This window comes from Hypanus sabinus, chromosome 16 (genome assembly GCF_030144855.1).
Source record: "Hypanus sabinus isolate sHypSab1 chromosome 16, sHypSab1.hap1, whole genome shotgun sequence".
Lineage (NCBI taxonomy): Eukaryota > Metazoa > Chordata > Chondrichthyes > Myliobatiformes > Dasyatidae > Hypanus > Hypanus sabinus.
The window spans coordinates 9,337,821-9,354,641 of NC_082721.1; the positions used below are offsets into that span (position 1 = coordinate 9,337,821).

General features: G+C 38.4%; 1 protein-coding gene across 1 annotated transcript in view; it reads right to left on the minus strand.

Moving 5' to 3' along the window:
* rexo1 (REX1, RNA exonuclease 1 homolog) overlaps positions 1 to 16,821 on the minus strand; it is a 104,435-nt gene that overhangs the window by 28,715 nt on the left and 58,899 nt on the right. Inside the window, exons 3-8 of the mRNA XM_059991084.1 lie at positions 14,151 to 14,246; positions 11,976 to 12,177; positions 8,694 to 8,854; positions 5,740 to 5,874; positions 4,754 to 4,877; positions 2,228 to 2,353 (exon numbers count right to left, since the gene is read on the minus strand). Of these exons, the coding sequence (XP_059847067.1) occupies positions 2,228 to 2,353; positions 4,754 to 4,877; positions 5,740 to 5,874; positions 8,694 to 8,854; positions 11,976 to 12,177; positions 14,151 to 14,246 (844 nt within the window). The remainder of the gene's footprint in view (positions 1 to 2,227; positions 2,354 to 4,753; positions 4,878 to 5,739; positions 5,875 to 8,693; positions 8,855 to 11,975; positions 12,178 to 14,150; positions 14,247 to 16,821) is intronic.

Sequence of the window (16,821 nt, forward strand, 5' to 3'; positions counted from 1 at the left end):
GATCAATGCCTCTCATTATCTTGTACACCTCTATCTGTATTCCCAGATCCTTTTGTTTTACTGCCAACTTCAGTTCCCGACCATTCACTGTGGAAGTCCTATCCTGATTTGTATTCTTTTTAATTATTATGTTCTTTATATTTTTATGCTGCATCATATCCAGTGTGACAATTATTTAATTCCCTTTTACACTTGTGTATTGGAAATCATATTACACAATCTTAAATCTTGAGGATTTTTATGTTTAAGTACAGTCAGCCCTCCTTATCCGCGAGTTCCACATGCTTGAATTCAACCAACCGCGAAGCAAGAAAACCCGGAAGTGCTCTTCCAGCACTTGTTGTTTGAGCATGTACAGACCTTTTTTCTTGTAATTATTCCTGAAACAATGCAGTATAACAACTATTTTACATGGCATTTACATTGTATTAGGTAATCTAGTAATCTAGAGATGATTTAAAGTATACAGGAGGATGTGCGTAGGTTATCGTGGATCCGGATCGAAAAAAATCAGAAGTTCTCTTACTAAGTAAGTCAGAACAGGTACATCTGGTATAATTTAGCATCAGTTAGTCAACTGTTTGTCTTAGTATATAGTATATATTTTACCTTTCTATGCATATAAAACACTTAAGAACATATGTTTCAGCGCCGGGCTTGGGAACGGAAGTTCCTGAGTTCGATTCAGTGACAGATCGCTCCCTAGCGCGCTCTCGATCCGTGCCTGGTTAATGTGGAGGATCAAAAACCCGAAACCCAATAATTAAACCACTGCGTTACCTAGTAATAATTATAGCTTACATTGGGGAAGGGCCTTTCTCAATTTATCCTTTAAAATTGTTCCGATCGTTGACCAACTGTAGCCTAATGCTTTTCCAATGACTGATGGCATTTCACCTCTTTCCGATTGCTTTATTGTTTCCATTTTATTTTCAATCGTGAGTGTGATTATTTATGTGAACAGAAACACTGTGGATTCAGAGCTCCGCTGCCGGGTATTAATGTCCACCACACTGAGGCAGGTTAAATAAGGTCTGGGATTCCACTGGGTCCTAAGGTCCACCTCATTCAGACAGGTTGAATAAGGGACTTGAGCATCCTCGTTTTTTGGTATCCGTGAGGGGTCCCGGAACCAATCCTTTGCAGATAAGAAGCGCTGACTGTATAGACTTTTTTTTCTTGTCATTAATCCCTAAACAATACAGTATAACAACTAGTTACATAGTATTATAAGTAACCTAAAGATGCTTTAAAGTATACGGAAGGATGTGCGTAGGTTATCGTGGATCAGGATTAAAAAAAACATAAGCTCTCTTATGAAGTAAGTCGGAACAGGTACATCCGGTATTATTTAGCGTCAGTTAGTCAAATGTTTGTCTTAGTATATAGTATATTTTACCTTTCTAGGCATATAAGATACTTAAGAAATATATGTATATCAATAATCAAACCACTGCATTGCTGAGTAATAATTGTAGCTTTCATCGGGGCAGGGCCTTTCTCACTTTAACCTTTAAAAATGTTCTGATCGTTAACCGACTGTAGCCTAACGCTTTTCCAATGATCGATGGCGTTTCACCTCATTCCAATCGCTTTATTATTTCCACTTTATTTTCAATCATGATTGTGATTATTTTCATGAACAGAAACACTATGGACTCAGAGCTCTGCCGGGTCCTAAAGACCACCGCACTGAGACAGGTTAAATAAGGTCCGGGGTTCTGTTGGGTCCTATAAGTCCACCACACTGAGACAGGTTAAATAAAGGATTTGAGCATCCGATTTTTTTGATATCCGCGAGGGGTCCCGGAACCAATCCCTTGCAGATAAGGAGGGCGGACTGTATTGTACAAAGCAAAAGGACTATTGGTTAATCTTTTGCAAGTGCTGTTTTAATTAGCAGCCAGATTTCCCAAATTCTTTAACTTTTAGAGAGAAATGTTTTTCAAAACATTCATGGCTAAGATCAGTAATCTACTGAGGTGAAAAATCATGTGAACAGTAATTTCACAGTATGTTGGAAGCTGCAATTATTGCACTACATACATAAATATGACTAAAAACATCTGCCAGTGTTACTTCGTCACACTTAGACAAATAAATTAGGGAAATTAAAGTTTGTGGCTTAAATAGATATGTTCACTGCATCATCATTATGTGCCATGTCATATGACATGGTTGATCATGGTCTCATGACTGTGAATGATCTTGGCAAATGTTCACTTACCTCTCAGATTAACATCTTGCTGCTTTCTAGATCTATTCAGAGTGAAACTTGTCTTCGTGGCCAATTTTCCCCCAAGTACTGCTTCATGTGACTGTACCTTCTTGTTTGTAGATACAGTAGTTGTCTCTAACAGAGTGGACATGCAATCAGTAGTAAAAACAGGACTGACCACAACAGTTTGAGATTGCACATTATAGCTCATATCAAGGCACTATTATGTTACAAAAAATAATTGCAATGCAGTATTCCAGTCTATTAACCATTTAGCAGCTTCACTTAAGCATTGTGTGTATAATCAAGATAACATTATGTATCTTTTTCCAAGTAAGTGCAGATGCATATAACTCCACACATTAAGCTTTTGGCTTCCATTTTGCAATATTAACTTATGACACACATCTGATTCCAAAATCTAAAATTACTGGGATAAAGCCATTGTATCACATTCAACAACCTTTTACTTTCAGGCTGAATCTGAAGTTAGATTGTACAAATGGCAATAGCAACCTTAAATTGAAAATGCTACCAATATTTTAATCCTCACATAAGTACTCCCACAAATGCCCAATTTAAAAAAAGTCAGATCAGAACTGCTTTTCAATTGATTAAGTTTATACTAAACCCAAACCATTATGCCAGCAATTAATGGAAGACATCATAGAATCATCCCACAGTCATGTAGTAATACAGCATGGAAATGGGCTCATCGGCCCAACCGGCCCATACTGACCACAGCATTCTCCTTGTGAGTCCCAGGGACATTGCTTCGTTTAGATGTGTTCAATGGTGGGGAGGGCTTTATCCATGATGGACTTTTCCGTACAGGGCATTGGCGTTTTCATACCAGGCTGTGATGCAACCAGTCAATATACTCTCCACCACTCATATAGAAGTTTGCTGAATTTTCCCAAACTTCTTTGTAATTGCACTTACAAACTAGGCCCAAGACATATCCTCTGAAATGATAACACTGAGTAATTTAAAGTTGTTGGCCTTCTCCACCTCTGATTCCCCCAACGATGACTGGCTCATGGACCTCTGGATTCTGCATCCTGAAGTCAACGATCATCTCCTTGATCTTAAGAGACATAGTGAGATGTTGTTGCTTAGCCACCACTTGGCCAGATTTCAAGCTCCCTCCTATATGCTGATTTGTTACCACCTTTTACCAGAGTGTTACTATAGGCCCTTTGATGCAATGTTGAGGATCCCTACCATTCATCCCACAATCTCTTTGACCCAGTACAGAAGCATCAGGACTAGGACTGCCAGACTGGGTAACAGCTTCTTCCTGCAGGTTGAATAACCTGCCACCACTCAGGTCCCATCACTGGAACAGTGAGCTGTTTACTGTCTATCTGTGCTGCACATTACGAGCATTTTGAATTTGACTTTATTAACGTATTTATGGCAATATTTTAGTTTAGGTGCTGTGTGTGATATGTATTTTGGGGGTGCACCAATGTCTGGAGGAATGCTGCTTTGTTTGGTTGCATATAGTGTGTATACAGTCAGATGACATTAAAGCAACACATACAAATTGCTGGAGGAACTCAGCAGATCAGGCAGTATTTCAGGCTGAGACCCTTCATCAGGACCAGTGAAGAAGATGCCTGAATAAAAAGGTGAGTCCAAGACAATTAACTTGAACTTTTCACATGTACATCATAACAGTGAAATGTGGTGTACATATGATTAATCTGAGTCTGAATGCCTGGTGGAGTGCAGCTCTGGAGCATAAACTTGCTACAATTCTCAAAAGCATTCAATGCCAGAGCACAAATCAACAAGACCTTTCTAAAGATTGGCCTGAAATATTATGAACCCAAACTCATGTGAAGGATTGCTTGGAGTATGGCACAGAACAAACTTACTCTTGTTAGTTTTTAGTTGTTTTAAGTGCCTCACATACTGTATGAGATTGGTCCTTGTACTAAATAATGTTTTGCATCATTTTACCAGGGGTGCATGTGGTATGAAGGGGCTTGTCATGTTCACTCCTGGACAGCTCATCTTTGGTCCTCACCAGCTCCAAGTAGCTGCCTGCAAATGACAGTGGCCACACCCTGGCACACCACTTTGACAGGCAGGCTAAATCAGGTGAGGGTAGCCAGTGGCCTCATACCCAGTGAGATAGAAACATGCCTGTCCTAGCATGTGAAGTCAGCTCCTGCAGACTAGGTGGATGATATCTACAGTGAGACCCAACAGCCAGGAAAGCTGTTCTGAAACACTCAGTACAAAGCGAAGGGCATGGCAAGGCACAGAAGGTGTCATGGACATTCTCTGCAACCAAGGAAGACCCTAGTTTGTGACATTTGTTTGACTTGGACTTCTGAGGTCAAGAGAGTGGAACTGCTTTTCCATTTTAAAATCACTCCCGCACAGGTTTCCTGCCATCATTGTGCACAATGGAAAACCACCATTATTTTATCTAAACAAATTCAGCTAAGTAAACTTAACCAAAATTTATCTAGAACAAAGTTGAGTGATGACAGGTAAACAGATAATCATGTAGTAACATACTTTTTGTAGGTGTTGGCTTGGCATTGCTTTGACTCCTCAACTTCTTTAAGGTGTTTACAGCCACATTCAGGTACACTGTTCTGCTGGTACTTCGTTGATACACTATATTTTCTTCACTCAAAGCCTGTAATGTCAAATCTAAGTTCTCAGTTGGTCATATAAGTATATCTAATAAAATTCCCTAGTTTGCATTTAGAGAAATAATTTACATTTTCTGACGACAATTATAATGAAATACACATCTCAGGAGGTAATGCTGACATTTTTATCACCACAACTAAAATTCCCAGCTTCTTGCTATTAAAAAAAGTAACAAAGGTTGTATTATTATCAAAACCAATTTACATTTTTAAAATTAATTTTGATATTTATAATTAGTGCTTAATACATATTTAATTATCAAAATAATTTAATGAAATATTAAATTAAAACATCATATAACTGCATGAAAACACAGAAGCTGAGAGGGATATTAAGTCAGTCAAGATAAAATTGCAGAGCAGACTTGATGGGCTAAATGATCCAGTTCTGCTCTCATGTCCCATAGTCTCCAAATTCTTTCTCTTTAAGGTAGGGTAGGGGTTTCCAATCTGGGGTCCATGGACCCCTTGCTTAATAGTATTAATTGCTTAATTGCTCCATGGCACAAAAAAAGGTTGGGAACCCCTGTAGTATTCTTTTATCTTCAATAAACATGTTAAATTCTACCACAAACATTCATTAGCTTATTCTTTCTCTTCTCACATGCTTGTTTTTGGTTAGGTTATTAACAAATGATAATTGCTAACTGAATATAATTATTCACTAATTCAAAGAGTAGCTCCAGCTTAAAGCAATCATACTTCACAATAAAACTGATTGCTTGACATGCAATCCTTTTACGGAATTGTTAACTTTGAAATACTTGGAGACCTCCATTATTAGAATTGCTTTTCAACTACCAGATAGTCATTTAAATAACTTCACACAGATATGAAAGTTTATACCTTGTCATAGGCCATTTGTTCAGATCCACAGGTTTTCAAACATTCATCGATGAAGACATTCAGATATCGTTGTCTCACGTTTGTTGGAACTTTTGAGCCATATTCTGTAGGAATTGTGGGTCTCTTCAGGCTTGACTTATTTGGAGGGGAGGAAATGGGGAACAGGGTGGGAAGTACAGTTGAGTTTTTAGTTCCTATTGCTTTTTATGATTTGTAATTTAAACTTATAAACAACTTAAACAGAAGTAACCAACATAATTCTAATACAACAGCAGATTTCCTAATCTAAATATTGCACCGCGTATGTCTTCAAGAAAATAAACTACCATATAGTCCATGCCAGCCTTCAAAAAACAAGTCATCTTCAGTCTTCAAAAATAATGGTATTGTCCATATGCAAGTCTCTACCTCGACAGATTGCAGACTCATGTTGTGTTGTAATTTCCTGTCTCGCGCCATTTTATATAATCATACAAATTCCAATATGTGCTGGAGATTACACGTGCTAACTAGGATATGGATCGTAAGGCAACTCTGAAGGCTTCTAAAACTTCTACAGATGTACTGTGGAGAGCATTCTATCTGGTTTTATCATTATTTGGTATGGAGGGAGCTACTGCACAGAAAAAGCTACAGAAAGTTGCAAATTCAGCCATCTCCATCATGGGCACTAGTGTCCCCAGCATCAAAAATATCTTCCAAAGATTATGCCTTGAACAAAACAGCATCCAACATTAAGGACCCCACCACCCAGGGCATGGCCTCTTCTCATTGCTACCATCAAGGTGGTGGTATAGGAGCTTGGAGACACACACTCAATGTTTAAGGAACAGCTTCTACCACACTGCCAGCAGATTTCTGAAAGGACGATGAACACATGTACACTGCCTCTCAATTTTCCCCTCTTTTTGCATTACTTATTTAATTTAAACAAGTACATCTATAGTAATTTATAGTTTTTAAATTGTGTATTGCAATGTACTGCTGCTGCAGAACAACAAATTTCACAACACATGCCAGTGATACTGAACCTGATTCTGATCAGACCCATTTGGAAGCACTGAGAAACTTTTCATAAAATTAAAAAGTAGAAAATCAATCAAGCCATTCAATTTATGTACATTAAACCAAGATAGTGGTATTAAATAATAAACCACTTCTATTTGCTATTTAAGATCAGCAATGTTATTCAATCAGTGGGTTTGTACTAATTGCCCTCACTGTGGCTGACATTATACTGAAAGGTGTCTGGACCTTTAGCTCAGTAAATTTTGAGTTAACAATTGAACCTCGATTTCTTTTAGATTATAACTACAGATTATTTTGCTTAAAATTAAATGGAAGAACAAACAGTATATTGTGTAAGGTAATAGACTATAATACCACTGTTCAATATTACAGGTTGAGTACCCCTTATCTGAAATTCCAAAATCCTAAAACCTCAGAAATTTGAAATTTTTTAGTGACATCATGTCAGCGATCAAATGGAAAATTCCACAAGGTGTTGGGAAAGTTTCCAGGTGATGCTCAGGTTTCTGCACACTATAGTCAGTTCTGAGAAGTGACCTCGCATATGTAATGAACAAAGTTAATGAAAAATAGAAAAAGGCTGCCTAAAGGAATAAATGAAGATCTTGATCATGTATTAAAGGAGTTAAGAGTGAACATACGCTGCTTAATGGTATGCTGATCATAAAACAAGCAGAGATCTATAACAACAAACTGAAAATTGAGGGTAATTGTTTCATGCACAATATTATTATATAAAACTACTTCTCCCCCCACTATCATAGCTGCCGTGCAGTGGTTGGCTGTTTGAAATTAATGGAGGATATGAAGCTAATTGCAGCGCTGGAACCCAGTAATAGATTGTGGTGGTCATTCAACTCTGACAGTCTGTGGAAGACCCAGTTCCATCACGTCAGACCGTGCTCTGACAGCTGACTGTTCACTCTGTGAGCTTTGCACCAGCTGTATATAAGCTGTATATGTAATGTAAATAGATTTTATGTTTTGATTTGGTTCCTGTCTCCAAGGTATCACATTACATGGATGTGAATATTCCAAAATTTGAAACACTTCTGACCCCAAGCATTTCGGATAGAAGATGCTTAACCTGCATTTAGAATTCAAAGAGAAACGTATTCAGAGCAGATGCAACACAGATAGTTTTAAACTCTACCCTAATAAGAGTGGGTATGTGTGTTGTGTTTGTTAAAAGTAGCCAAGATTTTAAGGCACAAGAAGAGTTTAAATGCCCACAGTAAAGACAAGTGGTAGAGGTGCTAACAACAATGGAACAAAATTGCGCCATACAACCGAACACTTCTAGTATGAAAAGTTATGAAAGGAAAGGCACTGGAAAAGGATCAGTAACATCATGGAAGAAACCACTCACCCTGCTCATGGACTATATGTCTTACTCCCACCAAAGAGGAGACTACATAGCATCCACGCTGGGACGCCAAACTCAAAAAAGTTATTTTCTCCCCAAGCAGTAAGACTGATCAACACCTCTACCTATTAATCCACCCCGTTCACACCCCCAACCACCACTACTTCATAATTTCCTGTCAGCCGCATTATGTACAGACACGACTATGCCAAGCATTATTTTATGGACATTCAATTAATGTACAATGTATTTATAGTGTTTTTCTATCTTTTTTAAAATCCTATTGTGTTTTTTTCTGTGCTGTGTCAAATCCAGAATAACACCTATTTTGTTCTCCTTTACACTTGTGTACTGGAAATTACAATGAACAACCCTGAATCTTGAAAATATCTTTTGGGAGGGGGAAGTGCATGAAAGGGTCAGTGGCTGGGATACAAAATTAAAATTAACTTCAGCTTAATTGCTGCAGGAGAATTGGCGTACACTGACAAATACAATGCAGCACTGTATTTACCAAATCCATATTAAACATATATGGAAACCAGTTATGGAGGTTTACCTTCACAGTAGGAGCATGAGCTATCCTCTTCTGTGCTATAGTAGATACAGTTTTTGATGCCATGCCAATAGTAGTTTGAGGTTTTAAGCCAGGGGTGCTGTTTTGTGGACCATTAGGACATATAGTTCTCTTTATTGGCTCTGGGTTCTGCTTCATTGGAGCTATAGGACAGAAAAGAGTGATATGTATCAGTCTGATAATTTAAACAGTAAATCCTGGACAAGATTTTGTAGGGGAATGTCAGGATGTCCTGGTATAGCTGCTGACAAATCCCCACAATTAGGCGAGGAACTGTGAGGTAAAATTTTCTGCACTCCAATCTTGTAATCCTTGTGAAATCCTGTGAGAGATCCTTTATTTGTGATAATTCCCCACAGCCTAGGATGTGGAATTCATACAAGCATTCCACACTATGCTGGACCTGACATAAGAATGTTCATCTTTATTTTCAGTGCAGGGTAGCAGCTGCAGAAGACTTAATTATATTTTAATTAGTATTATGCAGGCTTTTTAAATTCTGTGTTTAAGGTTAATTTATTTTAGGTTTTCATATTTTTTGAATGTTTCTGTTAGAACACCTGAGACACTCAGAATTTTTTTGCTTTGACTTAAACTGCAAAAAAAAATTGCCCCAATTTAAGTGCTGTATAATCATCTTTGTAAATTAATAATTAATTGCTGCTTGTACTTCACACAGTATAACTGCTTATATACACCTGTTTAGCATGTTTCCTAGTGGTCAATGTATGTACATGCAATTGTTCAGTGCGTACCTTTGTGGTTGCAGTTCTTTGCTTGATTCCAGAAGCTTTGTGGTATCGAGTTATGTGAACAGGAGCTATATGATTGGTTAACCCAACTACAAATTTGAATAAAATGTCTGTTCACCTGGGACACAAGAAGAGCTGAACATGTTGGCCCACCATCTTTGCTTCTTCCCCTACTGGATCTATGCTACGCTCCATTTCCAATTCTCTGTGTTCTATTAGCACTTAATAAAATGATCATGAAGCAACAAGTTTTATGCTTCTTTCCTGTCTTGCAAAAGAACCTTGGATTAAAAACATCATAATCCAACAGGGAGCAGGGCTGGTTTGGTATCAAGAGCCCTTCACTTGTGCAAGGCCCAATTCTGACCTGCTCTGTCGGCTCTCTAACCTCAAGCTCATTCTAAGGTAACCCAAACTTATCAAATTCAGGTGAGCAAAAGGGGTTCTTTGTTGACCTGCAAAATTTGATCCATTATATTCATACTCCAATTACATAAGGTAGCAAATTAAAGTTCATAAAAATGATAGAGGGGCAAAATGTAATCAGGATTTTGCAAAGACTGTTGCTTCAATACAAGGGTTCTTCTATAGCAACACACACACAAAATGCTCAAGGAACTCAACAGGTTAGACCTGAAATGTTGAGTCATTATTTCCTTCCGTAGCTGCTGCCTGACCTGCTGAGTTCCTCCAGGCGTGTGTCTATGTGTATATATGTATCAGTGCTACATTTCACCTGGTCATTTTAATGTCTAATACCTGTGGAAGGATAACAGCTAGCTCTCAAGAGCAGCTATGAGACAAGTTAATTTTTTTTAGGACTCCAACAAGCACATTGCTTGAGGTTGTTACAAATTATAAAAAGTCACTATTATATTCTTGTTTGTCTTGACAGCAATTCAGCTACAATTTTTAAAAACACCTTGTAATTTAAGTGGGCTGTTAACACAACACTTCTGACAGCATACAATTCTGCATTATTAATGCTCAACATCTGTTAACAGCATTTTTGTGGCACTGAGTACAGCAATTTTCAATCTTTACCAAATTATCTAACCTCAAGCATTGTGCTAGGAGTCCAAAAGAAATTGCTTTGCTAGGGTCAAAAGCTTGAAGTTTACCACATTTTCAAAGCACCAATGCCTTTATAGTGTGAGTAACTGATGAGTACTGTTGTAAAGGTCAGCAAAGGATGTGCTCTTCCCCTTCAAAAGTTACGTCTAACTGTCCAGAATAACATGTAAAAAGCATCAGTCACAAAATGCTGGAGGAACTCTGCAGATCAGGCAGCATTTATGGAAATGATATAAAAAACAGTCCATGTTTCAAGTTGAGACTCTTCATCAGGGCTGGCCCACAAGAAATCACGTACGGAGTACTGTGCTCAGTTCTGATCGCCTCACTACAGGAAGGATGTGGAAATATAGAAAAGGTGCAGAGGAAATTTACAATGATGTTGCCTGGATCAGGGAGTAGGCTTTATGAAAACAGGTTAAGTGAGCTTGGCCTTTTCTCTTTAGAGCGATGGAAGATGAGAAGTGACCTGATAGAGCTGTATAAGACGATGAGAGACATTGATCATGTGGATAGTGTGGATAGTCATTTTCCCAGGGTTGAAATGGCTGTCACAAGAGGGCACAGGTTTAAGGTGCCCAGAAGTAGGTAGAGGAGATGACAGGAGGTAAGCTTTTTTTAATATATAAACGCAGAGTGCTGAGTGCGTGGAATGGGCTACCGGCGGCGGAGGCGGACATGAGATTAAGAGACTCCTAAGAGACTCCTGGAAGGCTACATGGAGTTTAGGAAAATAGAGGGCTATGGGTAAGTCTAGGTAGTTCTTTGACAACACAAGAACTATTTTAACCATTTAACTAGATCTTGGTGAGTTCTTTAACTTTCAATGCCATTGCTTAAAAATGCATCAGCTTCAGATTTTAAATTGCCCCACATCAATAACTTTTTTTATGTGCATTGAGTAAAAGAAAAGTCAGAAGTTCTAGTTCCACTGCTTTTTAGAAATTCATGCTCGAGTGACTTGGGGAAAAAAATAATTTTCTGTTTGAAATGCCAACAACAGAAAAGTAGATTCAAATAAAGTTGTAATGTTATCAGTCATCGACAAGGGAAAATCTGAACTCTCAGTACTGTTGTGAGAGAATCAACACCAAAGTTTCCAGGAACACAAACATACACCATAGAATATAAAATTATCCTACAATGCCTATCTTATTTCCAAATCTTTGGGATTTTGAGACAAGTTCAGCTTCAATAGAGCCTTTCACTTCATCTAAGACAAAACGCTACATCATATCTGCAATTGTTACCTTCTTTCGGAGTACCACATTGCAAACTGGCATAAATACCAGATGACACAAATACAGGCCCAAAGATGCAAAAGCAGACCACAGGCAATGGCATGATGGACCACAAAACTACTTTAGGCAATTAAAATGAATACAAATGAATTAAGAACATTATACAGCCTTATGTATGAAAGCAAAGTACTGCTTACATTCATTAGCCGATGATATAATCTCTGTCTTTGGCTTGTGCGCAATTCTCGTCTTCTTCCCCCGATTGAAAAATGCACTAACTGATTTTTCCACTTCAGCAAGCTGTGCCGCCTGCTGTTGCGCCATCAGACTCCGCTGATAACAAACCTCTTGGGCAGTAAGTCTACGAAAAGGACGGATAACTGGTTTGGCAGGTTCAACCTGTGAAAAAATAACTCAAATCATCATGTGCTTTCCTATTCAAGCAGTGAGAACTTCCTCACTCCATTCTACTCAAAGTAGTCATTCAAAGAAATTCTGATTCACCACTGATTTTAGCTTCAATAGAGTCCAGTACCACAGAGTCATATGTTCAGTTCATACCACAAATATATCGGCATAGAAAATACTGTCCATTTCACCTAAGATATGTTTGTTTAGCACAAGCCTCCACACACCCATCTTCATCCATACTCTTAACTATCACAGTGAAGTTGAATTGAAAAGCTGACCATTAAGACAGGACAGAAAAGTTGCTACTTTTTATAGCCGCTTACATAGAACATAGAATAGTACAGCACATTACAGGTCCTTCGGCCCACAATGTTGTGCTGACCCTCAAACCCTGCCTCCCATATAACCCCTGACCTTAAGTTCTTCCATATACCTGTCTAGTAGTCTCTTAAACTTCACTAGTGTATCTATCTCCACCACTGACTCAGGCCGTGCATTCTACGCACCAACCACTCTCTGAGTGAAAAACTTACTCTAATATCCCCCTTGAACTTCCCTCCCCTTACCTTAAAGCCATGTCCTCTTGTACTGAGCAGTGGTGCCCTGGGGAAGAGGCACTGGCTGTCCACTCTGTCTATTCCTCTTAATATCTTGTACACCTCTATCATGTCTCCTCTCATCCTCCTTCTCTCCAAAGAGTAAAGCCTTAGCTCCCTTAATCTCTGATCATAATCCATACTCTCTAAACCAGGCAGCATCCTGGTAAATCTCCTCTGTACCCTTTCCAATGCTTCCACATCCTTCCTATACTGAGGCGACCAGAACTGGACACAGTACTCCAGGTGTGGCCTAACTAGAGTTTTATAGAGCTGCATCATTACATCGCGTCTCTTAAACTCTATCCCTCGACTTATGAAAGCTAACACCCCATAAGCTTTCTTAACTACCCTATGTACCTGTGAGGCAACTTTCAGGGATCTGTGGACATGTACCCCCAGATCCCTCTGTTCCTCCACACTTTGTACTCTGCCTTGGAGTTTGTCCGTCCAAAGTGTACCACCTCACACTTTTCCGGGTTGTACTCCATCTGCCGCTTCTCAGCCTACTTCTGCATCCTATCAATGTCTCTCTGCAAACTTCAACAATCCTCTACACTATCTACAACACCACCAACCTTTGTGTTATCTGCAAACTTGCCAACCCACCCTTCTACCCCCACATCCAAGTTGTTAATAAAAATCACGAAAAGTAGAGGTCCCAGAACAGATCCTTGTGGAACACTAGTCACAACCCTCCAATCTGAATGTACTCCCTCCACCACGACCCTCTGCCTTCTGCAGGCAAGCCAATTCTGAATCCACCTGGCCAAACTTCCCTGCATCCCATGCCTTCTGACTTTCTGAATAAGCCTACCGTGTGGAACCTTGTCAAATGCCTTACTAAAATCCATGTAGATCACAACTCAAACCCCTCCTTAGCTTACCTTATAATGTAACTTAAAATACCACCTGCAGCACCAAAGGAAAAGTATGGCAACTATATTAATATGCACTAAATGCATCCTGCCAATTTGCCAATATACTTGTAAAAATAATGCAATAAATATTCTGTAGCTCAGTGTGAAACTATTAACCCTAATCCAAAACTGTCCTTCGCATGACACAATCAATTAGCAGAACTCTGAATGTATAATGTATAATATTAGAGAACACAAATATATTGTGTGACTAATATATTAAGAACACCGGTTGCATTACACTGGCTTCATTGCTTAAAATGATAGCATTTGCGAAAACCTGTTTACATCTGTGCTTTGAAGACAAATGCAGACTGTTCTTCCATAACACAAAGTGTCTTGGAAACACAACCATTGCCATTATAGCAGAACTACAAGGGAAGCAAATAATTGAAGATATCAATAAAATACAAGACAAAATTGGAATCCACGTTGCTTCACTTACGTTTTCTTGCTTTGAAACATGTGAAATTCTTCTTTTCTGCCCTGGAAAAAGTGTAGTTAGACTCGATTCATTTTCTTCTTTACTTTTCTCAACTATCTGTATATTATGAAAAACAATTTGTAAGTCTTGGAAGGACAACCCCTCAAAATTGCTCCAGTTTTTCATATTCTATTAAGATAGATTTTTTTGCATATATATTTAAAAATCAAAATTATATAAAAAGTAGCAACATAAACACATACTTCCCATAATGATTTTAATGTTAATGTACAAAATCACACAGGAAATTAAACTCATTCAATACATTAAGATTTCTCCATAACCGAAATAAAAGCAGGATTGTTTAAGTTCTTCTGGAGGGGCACACTGGCACTTCCAAGCAAAATATAGTAAAAGAAAATGCATTCACTTATTACTACTTCATTTCAAGTTTAACTCCACCAAGAATGGTCTCAAGCCCAGTTGCGAATGGAGAACAGTTGGGCACGGGACTAGCAATCCCATTCTGTAAAAACCCAGAGCTACAGAAACACCAACAGAAGCTCCAAAGACCTCATCCCTGGGAGAGGAAGGATCTTCGCCTGGAAGTGAAAGATCAACCCAAATCAAAAGACTCTGGCGAGCTGTTGTCATAAGTCTATGACCCAGTATGGGTAATATGCTGATGCAAGTCATTTCAAATTATAAACGGTAATGCTTTTTTAGTGGTTCTGGCCAAATGGTTAAGCCCAACACAGTTTGCAAACTGAAGTTAGGGAATAATCTGCTAAAAATCAAAAGCAAAAATATTAAAAATGCCACAAATCAAGCATAAATACAAAATCACAAAAAATGCACAACAATTTAACCAACATAACTATAGAGGGAAAAAAAAGACTAGTTCTTTTTAAAACAACACCTTGTTCAGGCAATTTCCACAACAGTAGAAAAATGGCATTTGGGAGGAAGAATACAGATAGAGGCAGTATTAAAAAAAGGAAAAAGCTGGAATGTGGGAATTTTAGCAAGTTGTTATAGAAGATGGACTATTAGTATACAAAGATTCACTTCGAGGTCAATTTTTGGAATTTAGGATTATGATGAAACCCTAACTTCCCAGAAAGCATTCAAAGCTACTGGTCAAATTTCTGTGCGCCAGTCTGGCAGTTCGATGCTATGGTATGTTGTAGAGGGCTTTTCCCCCAACCCCAATTTCACTGAAAGAGCAAACTCAAAAGGAAGTCTGCACTGAGTCAGAACAGAGATAAAAGTCAAGGGGGGCTGCATCGGGATTGCAGCAGTTCATCTTCATAAATGATTTGGTTGTGTACACTAATAGAAGTAGTCACATAAGCATCAGCAACAAAGGATGTATAAGGAGTCTGGGAATTTACATCAATTTAAGCGCAGATTATTCTGTGAGAAACAAGCCTGTGCTTTAATGTGATTAAACACAAGAATAAAATAAAGATCTATATTCAGTACTGACCTCCCTAATATTATAGCGTAGAAACAAACATGGAAGATCAAATGATTACATACATGTAACCAGAGTTTTAGAACACCACATTTAAAGTTGACCCTTACACAAGCTAATCAACCAGCAGAGAGTGGGACACTTGACAATAGATTATCAAAGCTCAAAATGTCTATCAATTCCTTGAATTCTTTTTATAGGGAATCAGACATATAGCAACAGCAGATAAAAACATAGTCACAAAGATAAATACAGAATGATTGATTGGGAATGGGAGACTGAAGTGGTGTAGCTTCCAAGTGTCTGCATGACTATTTCAATATCGACAATCAACATTTTCAACTTTAGGTTAATCAAATTATCATAAACAAATGTAAACATGACAATTTTGTTGAATTCACGTGAGATTTTCTGAAATCTAGGATCTGATCAGTTGTGGGTTTCAAAATGGAAGCATTCAGCAGTAAATTAGAATTATATTTTACTTTGCATCGATGTATTTGTCAGTTATTCTTATAGTATATTAAAGAGTTGTTATTGCTCAATGTGCGCAGTTTTGGTCATCCAGCTGTACCAGTGATATCATTAAACTGGAAAGAGTGCAGAAAAGATACATCTGGGTGTTACTGGGATTGGAGGGCTTAAGTTAGAATGAGACGATATAGGCTAGGGCTGTCTTCTCTGGAGCAAAGGGGCCAGAGGGATTATCCTATATAGACATAAGCAAGGTAGATGGTAACAGTTTTATCCAGGGTAAAGTCTAAAATCAGAGTGTGAGAGGGGAAAGGAGAAAGTTTGAAGGGGAATTAAGGAGCAACTTTCTCCACATGGCTATGTGGAACAAGCTGCCGGGGAAGTGGTAGAGGCACATACAATTACAATGTGTAAAAGGTAATTGTACAAGTACATGGATAGGAAAGGTTCAAAGCAATTTGGGCCAAATTAGGGCAAATGGAACTGCTCAGATAAGCAACAGTCAGCATGTACAAGTTGGGCTAAAGGGCGTGAGTCTGTGTAACTCCACGACTTTTGTGGCTTACTAGAGCAGGCAACTAAAGCGTGAGCTCTTAGGCTCCCCTTGATGATTTTATATTACTCTGATGATTTTTTAAAAACATAACATTCATGAGAAATAAAGCATACCCACTAATTGATGACATTAGCAAGGCAACATTCTAATGCTCATTTTAACCCATGGCATTCCTCTAACCCTGT